The sequence below is a fragment of the Idiotropiscis lumnitzeri genome, chromosome 12, assembly GCF_059441095.1.
Source record: "Idiotropiscis lumnitzeri isolate Australia: NSW breed Sydney's pygmy pipehorse chromosome 12, RoL_Ilum_1.0, whole genome shotgun sequence".
In the NCBI taxonomy this organism is placed as follows: Eukaryota; Metazoa; Chordata; class Actinopteri; order Syngnathiformes; family Syngnathidae; genus Idiotropiscis; species Idiotropiscis lumnitzeri.
This window is the reverse complement of record NC_142402.1, coordinates 18,422,383-18,432,904: the sequence shown is the minus strand read 5'-3', so window position 1 is coordinate 18,432,904 and position 10,522 is coordinate 18,422,383. Positions and strand designations below refer to the sequence as shown.

At 42.5% G+C, this 10,522-nt stretch overlaps 1 protein-coding gene across 1 annotated transcript; it reads right to left on the bottom strand.

Moving 5' to 3' along the window:
- Positions 1-2,881: 2,881 nt before the first annotated feature.
- Positions 2,882-6,019, bottom strand: tmem275a (transmembrane protein 275a). The gene is made up of 2 exons (XM_088310185.1): positions 5,641-6,019; positions 2,882-4,091 (listed from the first exon to the last, which is right to left on the bottom strand). Exon 2 carries the CDS (start codon positions 3,998-4,000, stop codon positions 3,359-3,361), a length of 642 nt encoding a protein of 213 aa, XP_088166311.1. The 5' UTR covers positions 4,001-4,091; positions 5,641-6,019; the 3' UTR covers positions 2,882-3,358.
- Positions 6,020-10,522: the final 4,503 nt, after the last annotated feature.

The following is a 10,522-nucleotide window of genomic DNA, read 5'->3' as shown; positions in this document are numbered from 1 at the left end:
TCAGCAAAAACGAACGCAAATAAAAAAAATAACTCCTTAGCTTACCTACAAACCTACCGAGCTGACATTTAATATCTTTTACGAGCCTTTATTGCCCGGTCAAGGTTGACTATGTAGGAAGATACAGTGAACCTGTGACACTAGCTAAAAACGTTACCTGCGTGACGTTGCATAAACCTGGAAGTAATTTTAAGCATGGGAGGGGTTGGCGTTCTTTTGTTGGTGTTTTTCTTTCTTTTTTTTTTTTAATCGACATCATCCCTCTGATGCTTGATCACAGAAAATCCATTTATATACCGCAACGATGTGACAGGCTCTGAGTCTTGGCTGAATTTTCCAACCTGGCTAAGCTAGTCCGAAGCCTCAGGCAACCATCTGCTCCATCCAACTTTTAACATATTTTGTCAAATCTTTTATTTTTAAATCCATATCTGATGAAGAGATATTCCATAGCTCCTTTTTCAGACCGATACAAGTAGGAGTATCGAGTCTTGAGTTCACCGATACAGAGTACCGATACCACTACAACTTTTGATCCTTGCATTTTCACTTAACATAATGACAGATAATTGGGAACAAATATCGTTCGTTCTGACATTTGTAATGATCGGCATCAGCTGGATAAGAGTACTTACTCAATTTCTTGGAGTAAATATCGATTGCGAGGATTTCACAATTCATGAGTATCAAATACGGTACCTTGAAGTAAGTATAAGCCCAATATTGATACCTGGTATTGATCCTTGCCCAGCTGAAGCAAATAGATGTGTAACACCATCCATCCACTTGGTTTATATCGAGCTCGCCCTTATAAGGGTCAAAGGTGAGAGGCAAGCATCACCGTACCGTGGACTGGTCTATCATAGAGCACAATAAAAGGCACTTACATTCACCTATGGACAACCTAATACAATGGAGTGGCCAAAATAAATTTAACATACGCGTTTTAGGATGGCAGTGGTTAGCTGTGAATCCTAAATATCCAACACAAAAGACACAGGTGCTGTCCGCAATATTTGAGAGGAAATACAGAAAAGAAAAAAAACAGCAACCTGTATTTTAATTTCATGCATCACATATTTCATGAGAGATTTATTTTTGGGAGTTTTTTTTTCTGGAAAACGCAATGTTACCAAACTGGCACTGGCAATCAGATTGTTGGATGATCGTCTGCCGACATCTACTGACCTGACATAAAATAACAACCATGTTTGTAAGTCATACATGCAGCTCTGCCGCCCACTAGTGGTAGAGATGAAAACTGCCAGATGGAAAGTGCAATCTGTTTTCATCTGAAAGAGCAGATTTGGGGACAGATTGCGCTCTGTAATGAACAGCTATTTTGTTTTTTTTTTCAAAGGCAATAAATTAGAAGCAATTTTGTGATAAGTGAGCTAGGACGGACTCCCAAAAAAAGCGCAAGTATTTTATTTTATTTTTTTTACTCAAAGAGCATTTTTATTTACAAAACGTACAACCATTGAAACATATCAGCTAGTTCCCAAATCGAAAGATACACACACATATATAAACAGTAACATCAAGTAGAGATCACAAAAACACGCTGCTTGCATTTCCGTAAGAGCGAACATGCAAGAACATTAGCAATCGGCAGGAGCTTTAAACTACAATGACAAATAGTGGTTCATATGCTGGTATGTACAAAGCTGCGCTCCCATATGCAGCTACTGGACACTTCATTAGGTACACCAGCACAATCAAAAGAGACTTGCTCGGTTATCTAATTTTTGTACATGAAAGGAGCAATTTCATTTGGATCGTGCGGTTAATTTTGTGAGGGAAGCAAAAGAAATAAAATAAAAAATATGACATCCAAACAAAGGCTTTCCGAAAGAAAGTTTTGCTTTAAAATAGCCCTCTTGAATCGGATCCAGATAGCGCAATCTAAGGCAACGTCGCTTTCACAGGAATTCGGGCTTTTGAACGTCTCCGGGCCGTGACGACAAGGCAGCCCACGTCGAAGCAAATGTGAGCACGATTTGGCAAGAAGCTGAGGTTTGACTCAATGTCGAAAAAAGTGAAATCAAATCAGCCCTAAAATTGAATGCGGTCGGGATTAAGGCCAGTCACTCCATCTTTTTAGTTTTTACATAATTGAGTGTACACAGTTTGTAGGCTACCAAGGATATGCTCCAAAGACACAAGACGGCAACGTTGTAGGACCGTTTTCTGCGTGACCTTCGGACGATCACAATACGTTGTATTTTTGCGAATAGCAAATCTTTCATTTGGTATTCAAATGGCAAATGTCACTGCGAATGCACTTCAACTGGACAAGGTCACTCGTGACCTTTGACTTCCAATCTGTGCCGCAACACAGACGCACAGTGGCAGGTGAACGTTCCTTTTAGACAAAGTATATAAAACCTCGGCTACCAATCCGCATTTTGTATGAATCGGAGAGGGCCGATCGGTACTGTAAATGAACACAACACTCAAAAGCCGCCGCTTCCATCGCGGTTTCCAGGTCACAGTCCCGCTATTTTGCGCATTTCTTTGCACAGCTAAAAACTCATGTTCAAAGATTGTCTATTCGGATGTCATTCAATTCTCGAACATTAGATGATGGCTAGTGATGGGTAAACGAAGCTTCAAATCTGCTTCATGAACTAGTTGTAGTATTTTTGGACTCCTGTAGATGGCGCTCTCTGTTCAACATTGGCCTGAAAGCTCACTGACTTGCCATTTTTTAAACCCTTTATTTCAACCAACAGTGCCATCTAGAGGACTCAAAAATATAACAACTGCTTCATGAAGCAAATTTGAAGCTTCATTTTCCCATCACTAACGTTGGCACACAACCACCTCCAAGAAGAAGACGAACCCGGATGTCATCATCACAGCCTGGTTTTTGTTGAAATCCATTTCATGTCGTCTTCTTTAATGTCGCTTTCAAACGCTACAGAAAACAACGGTTCATTTTATAAAGCACATCTTTGGGCATGATTATTGATGTAGATTGTGAGATCATAGATGTAATTTGGAAAATTCTTGGCAGTACGGGAAACAGAGGGATCAGTACGCTGTACTGTGTGATATTTTTGCGTTATCCATTGCGCTTGCTCTCTCGCCATGAACTCGATTTGTTTCATTTATTTGTGTCTTTAAAGACGTTAAGAACGAAGTGCAATGATATTTGATATTTTAGCGTGGATTTCACTTATTGCAGGGGGCGATCTGGAGTTTTTGTCAGCGGATTTATGCTGTGTTACATAAAAATGTTTTTTTTTTTCTTATGTGCGGGTTCTCCGACATTTTAAAAATTGAGCAAGATGTCACAAATCATCATGAGCCCGCGCTCAGGTCAAACAGAAGTCGCACTCAGGAAACAACAAGGTTATGTACACCGCAGAAAATCGGGCGAGGTGGCCACTTCTCTTGGCAGGTTGAGCCTGACCTCTGCCCCCGAGGCAGTGGAGGCCGAGTAGACGGCGCCGATAGAACCGGGCGAGCCGTCGGTGTCCATGGTGAAGAGCTTGCCGGCGCCGGGCAAGGACGCATCAGGAAGCTCTTTTCCCGGGCTCGATCCTCGTGACGACGCGGGGGAGGACGTGGGGCTGAGCTGCACGGCCGTCGTGTCCTGCAGCGTGTGCTCGCTGGTCTCTATCTCGAACGCCGCCCCGCCTGCCAGCCCGCCGTTCCCCATCAGGTTCATGCCCCGCCCACCCGTCTTGGCCCCACGCGAGCTGTGAGGAGGAGGGAGGCGGCTGCACACGCAGCAGGCGCCAAAAAAGGAGAAGGCCACCAGCAGCAGGATGGGCCCAATGACGATGGAAGGGTTGGCAGAAGGCACCAGGGTCCGGAAGGCGAACACGCCCACCAAGGTGATGTTGAGTCCGGCCAGCATGATGCACAGGCCGCAGGCGCAGCACAGAGCCGGAGAGGGCAGGCCGTGAGGACGAGACGCTCGCCGCTTTTTGCCCTTCGGTGGCTCCTTCTTGGACACGGCGCCGCCTGCGTTTCGATCGGTGATGACCATGGTGTCACCTCTGGACTTCCACTCGGTTCTTCACGCCAATATCTTCACCATTGTCCTCTTTTACAAACAAATGCGAGTCCAACACTTTTGTCTATAAAATGACAAGACAAGACGAGGGTCAACGATTGGTCAAACTGTCAAGGCAAAGCAAATTTTATTCGTCTGGAGATGTTCTTCAGATGATAAAAAAATTTTTTAATGAGGAATTTGATATGATTGAAAAAAAGTCATATCCAAATCAATCAGCAGCCCGAGGGTTTGAACTTGGTCTCCGAGTGAGTACTAACAGCAATTCTTGTTGTTTTTACGTGACGTTTTCTAGCTTTTGTTCAAGTCGACAGTTTTATTTCCTAGCTTTTTTGTGCTACTTTATTCACGAGGTCACTTGCTAGTAGTGATGGGAAAATGAAGCTTCAAATTTGCTTCATAAACCAGTTGTAGTATTTTTTAGTCCTCTAGATGGCACTGTTGGTTTAAATAAAGGCTTTCAGGCCAATGTTGAACAGAGAGTGCCATCTACTGGTGTCCAAAAATACTACAACTGCTTCATGAAGCAGATTTGAAGCTTCATTTACCCATCACTACTTGCTAGTCAATCCTACAAATCTTCCCGTTTACATTCTTGTGACCATTAAGCGAATATGTTTGTTGTGACACATTTTGTTTCTTTAAGCATCCTGATGACCAGAATCGTTTCCGACTGTGAAATTTTCAAACTGTTTCATCTCTGCTCATGTGAAGTTGGCAAATCTCACATCAAGAAGTCTGGGATGCAAGTTGAAAACCTTCAAGTGAGACCGTTCGTTCCTTTCCATGGCTTCCAAAAACACAACTCCTCGGTAAAAACAAGACAATAAATCTCCCCACACGTTTGAACGGTCTGTCTCTAAGTGTAAGGATTGTGATTTACAGCTGACCATTCCTTTCGTACATAGTTTGTTTTGTATTTTGGAGAGCATGTGCATTTGTTCCCGAGTGAGGAAGCAACAATTGAATTCATCATGGTAGGTCCCGCGGAGACTATTTTTGTGCACAGAAATATTTTATTTGGATTGTAATCTCATTTTCGGCATCACAAACAATGCCATGATGACGTCACATTTCTTGGTCATTCAAATTAATATTATTAGAACACTGGTAGTTTTGTCAAAACAACTTTTATGGTACATGTGGTGTCATAAACAATTGGAGGACGCCCAGTGGGATTGAAGTGGTTGACTATGACCATAATGATCACAATTAAATTATATACTACTTCTGGCAAATTGGAGGCGATCTCAAACCAGTGCTGTCGTGATTAATAAAAACATCGGAAACATCTGCAGGGCTCTTGAATTTAGTTGTCAAATGGATGTAATTAAACAAATTTCAGCGTTGCTCTTTTTTTTTAACGTAGACAAGCAACAATAAATACAAAAAAACAACTGCTCTATTTTCTCTTCTTCATAAATGTACAATCCTGGCGCTCGTTAATCAAATTAACATTTACGTCAATTCAGCCCTTCCATTATCTATGGTAAAGTGAAGAAGATACATGCGTTTTGAAGTATAAAGCTCAGTCATATTTAATTCACGGGTGTGGTTTTTTTTTTTTTTTTTTTGCTGCATAGGTGTGAACATTCGAGCCAACATCTGCTTACCTTTTATGTCCAATGACGCTCCATTCTCCAGCGATCTTTCTGTTTTTTATTTCTTCTTCTCCCAATCTGTTCCCCCGTGGTAATGGGTGCAGGTACGACAAGCAGATTGTGCAGATTGCCGCTGTCTTTATCTTGTAAAGGTTCCGTCCGCGAGGGCGCAAGTCATGACACGCGTTCAATTGGCGGCCATGAGGCGAGACGAGCCGAGCCGAGACCGGCAAGTGATGCGCCACATCCGAACCGATCACTTTGGAGCACCTCGCGCATATTCGGCCCAACCCCCTCCCTTGCAAAAAAAAAAAGAAAACAGGGAAGGGCTCCTCAGCGTGTAATATACGGAGCATGTACCGTGTATTCCATCTTTCTGTCAACCTCTGGTTGTGTGGACGTGCGTGTGCAATGACGTGTTTTTTTTTATCTTTTAAAGAGGAACATACCCGGAAATTGAACAGTAACTAACACCTCATTCTGTATTTAGAATTGAGTGCTGACGGGAGATGTGTTATTTAATTGGTAATTTAAAATATATGTATATATTCATTTTCAACGATACTAATAGTCGCCAAAAATGTTACTTTTAATCGTCACATTTTGTAAGTAAAGCGTAGTTTGTGGCAGCAACAAGTCGTCGCGACACTTCCGGTGGCGGCAGAAGATGCCGGAAGTACAGTACGGCTGCACTTTCGTGATTTTTCTGAGGATCGCGCTATCTATCTATCTGTCATTGATTGGGCACATCAAATCTGTGCATTTATGTTGCACTTGGGTTGGCATCAATGCAGTGGCGGTGCTAGACGGTTTTAACTCACACAATCAATGTCAAGTAGTCGATTAATTGAATCATAAGCAAATCGCAGCATATTGCATCAGCAAACAGGTGTTCTTATTTTACCATCAGTAGCGTACAGTTTGTGCAAACTTAAAATAAAGACAATTAAGATGACACTACATTTTGCAGCTCATAACAGCATTCAACACAGGTTTCTAAATAAAAAAAAAAAATGGTGTAACTATGCCATACATATATATATATATATATATATATATATATATATATATATATATATACATATATATCGTTTGTTTTTGCCCCCAAAATCTGAACTGGGTCGTGCCGTGCAAATCTCACCCTTGCTTTGTAATACATTGTCGGCGATTGCGTGTCGCCTCTTTGTTTCGCATCGTTTAAAGGCTGATCATCCAAACTGCAGATTGCCCTCCAGAGCAAAACACACTCCGGCAACATGAGCGGCGCACCCAGGCGTTGATCAGCCACTCAGCTTGCCGCCATTTTTGTTTGGCCACAATGCGGCTAATCAGCCTGTGATGTCTCGAATATCAGTTGTATTATTTTTGTCTGTCGGGAGCATACGATGGATGTCACGCTTGTGGCTTGTACGCTGGTGTCTATTCACAATACATCTATCTGGTTGTACATGTTGTCAAACAAGAACCGGGCCATGTAAAATCTCTTCTGAGCGTATAATAACCTAAATGGTTCCTTAATTGTGGGATGAGAACACGATGTGATGAGATGAGCTGCGTAGAAATGGAACCACTGGGCTTAATTTGTTTGAATCAGTGTCAGGAAGTCGAGAGGCACTGCTCTAGGAATCTTAATTTAACACGAGAGCTCGAGTTCAATTCAGGATAGGTTTATGAAGCTACATAAATAATATATGGTGAGCTCATTCGCCGTCATCGAGGGAATTAAAAAAAATGCATCTGAAATAAAATAATGGCAATGTGGTCAAAGTATTAACTTTCGGTTAAGGTTATGATTGAGGGAGGACAAAAAAAAAAAAAAAATCTCAAAAGAACAAAAAGGAAAGCAAACCAGCAACATTGATAAGAAAAACAAAATCAACAAAATCCAAAAGCAAGATCCAAAGTTCCAAACAAACATTGCGAAACCGCTCATGACGACTTGGGAACGTAAACACGGACAGCAAACACAAACAATGAATTGAACATGACGGGTAGAAACCAGGAAACTTAAATACAAGCAACTGACGAGACAACGACAAACACCTGGACAAGGCGCAAGTGGTTCTGATTGGTTAACACAAGGGACCGAGTTGACAAGCACAGGTGGGCACGATATCGTAACGAGACAGACATGACCAAACCGAAAATCGAAACCTCACACTAACTCCACTTACCTCGAGTAACTCAAATTCAAACTAACTATCTATGGTGTTCCACACGGTTCAATTTTGGGGCCCCTGCTGTTTTCATTGTACTTGCTGCCCCAAGATTCCATCCTACAAAAAAAACGCTATTTCATTCCATTCTCATGCGGATGACAGTCAGATCTATGTGATGCTGAGTATTTATTTGATCTTATTTTAATTCCAGCCATGCTTGCCTCCGTACGCTCGTGTGACTCTGCAGCCATCCAAAAAACGCAATACGCATCGATGTTTAGCGCAGGCGTGAAAATGTTTAGCGTACATCCGCTATGACTTCATGTACTTCAAAATACAACTTCTTTGAAAATACTCAGCGTGTATGTGTTAAATGTTTCACACGACAAACTGCAAACACGCAGTCAGTGAACAATGTCTGAATCGGCCGTTACCATGGCGACAACATCCATCGAGATTGTGCATTGTACCTGGCAATGTTCCTGTTCGGAAAAAGTCCCCATTTCTCCTCTAATTGGGTCGGGCAGGCAACAAAAAAGCTATTGTGCTGGTCGTTATGTTGCGGTATAAAGGATGTGATTGGTTAATTATCTGCCTATTATCCAACTAAAACTTTCATAGACACAGACATGTTTGGGACGGCAAATCGCGGACTGATAGAAAAAAAAACAAAAAACTATTGAGTGAAAATGGTTTTCAACAAAATGGTTTTGTTGCTGTGAGTGCAGCACAGATTTAATTTCATCTTCGTTTTGGGTCACACCGTGATGCGGTTCATTTTTCGAAAAATAGGAGCAGCACAGTGCGGTCAAGGTTCGTACCTCTGCCTCATAATCAAGTTCTGGGTTCGAATTTCAGTCGTTGTGCGGTTTGTATATTCTCCCCGCGCTTGATGTTTTCTCTCACATACAACACACATGTTTGCTTCATTGAAGACTCTCCGTCAGGGATGTCCGACTGCGGTCCTCGAGGGTCCCTCTCCATCCTGTTTTAGATGTCTTTCTCCTCTTTTGGGCCGTGCATTTCACACCTGGGCCTTCAGTGAAGTCCTACTTAGTCTGATTTGAATCAATCCCCCCTCATAATACCATCATTTATGACAGCACGGCTGGAGAAATAACGAACAGATAGACACTTAGTACTGAGTGAGTGTTGGACGACCTAACTTCTCTCGAAAGGTCCGTCTTGAAAATGGCCTCGCAAGCGTATCTGCAATTAAATCCACACTTTTCCCTCCTTCGGCCATTGTGGTTTAAAAAAGCAAGAATATAATTTAGATTTTCCAACGGTCGCCAGTTACGACTTTCGTGTGTGATGATTCCGCATAGCGCTGCCCCCTCACGAGTGAGAATCCAATCACAAGACGTGAACATCACCTACAGCGAAAGGCTCACTATAACCAACTCGTGATCTGATTGGCTCTCGCAACTGTCTATCAAATCTGACGGTCCACTCACTTAGACAGAAGAGTTGCCCGCACAATTACATTTGAAGGCCTCGGATGAATATTTTGTGCTACTTGTATTGTGAAATCTGCCTGGCAACACGAGCTAGCTGAATTCTGATTGGATAAAAACTCTCACCTAAAAATATAACACTAGGATTTAATATGACATCAATGTGAAGAATATGAACAAGATTTCTTGATTATGTTAGGCCAGCAGAAAAGGCCTTGACCGCCCACCACCGACGGTATGTATGTAGGACATCCATCTGCTTTTTTCTCCAGTCGGACCGCAAATGGTGCCTGTGTGACACACTCAAAGTGATTAAAAGTGTATGCCAGATCGCATGTTATGTTCTTCCCAATCAACTCGAACCAGAACAATAACAGAAGCGGAGGGCCCGCGGTCCTCTCCGTGGCACTTGGCTCCGATTTAACACTTATTGATTCCTCCTTATGAGCGGCGCGAGCTGGCGCCAAACCCTGGCAGGTTCCTGGGGGTGGCTGTGCAGCTCGCGTCTGTTCAGAATGTCATGAAAGTAGCGAAGGAGTGAAAAGAGTCCGCCAAGAACATTCTGTTCATGCTCATTAGTCAGCTTGTGTGGCGGACGGCGTCATAACGCACGAAGCCCCAAAGAACACATAATTAAGAGACGCCGTTGGCGCAGCCGCCACAGTCAATGTCATGTCAAGGCTGCTGCTGCCTGCTTTCGAATCAGCCATCATGTGCCGTATTGAAATGTGGACAGAAAGACAAATTAGGCATTCAAAGTTGTTTTTCTCGTGAGGTTGAGACGGAAAGCCCCAGCGACTCTCAAGTCAAGTCATGAACAGGCTTCTTTATCCCAGCGAAGCCTTCATCAGATGGATCCTGTTACACTCTTATCAAGGCATCACATGGCGCGTTTCTCATGTGTGACAAATAAAAAAAAAAATGTTGGTAAAACTATTTGTACTCAAGTATAAATAAAGACATAATTTTCAAATAGAATGCTTTATGGAAATCAACTTTTACAGTCGGCGGCGCAAATGAAAAGTAAATTGAATGGCAAACAGTTCACGCGTGATCATTTTGGAATGTGGAGATGTTGAAGCAAAGGACATCGGGTACACCTGCACTACGTAAAGAAAGAGTGAGAAAATACTTTTATATATACATATATATAAATCTCCCTCTCTCTCTCTTTCTCCCTCTCTCCCTCTCTCTCTCTTTCTCCCTCTCTCTCTCCCTCTCTCTCTCCCTCTTTCCCTCTCTCTCTCTCTTTATCTGAAGAACTTACTTGATGAAGTT

Excerpts from the sequence above, each read along its gene's own strand:
- tmem275a (XM_088310185.1), bottom strand. The coding sequence starts at position 4,000 with ATGGTCATCACCGATCGAAACGCAGGCGGCGCCGTGTCCAAGAAGGAG.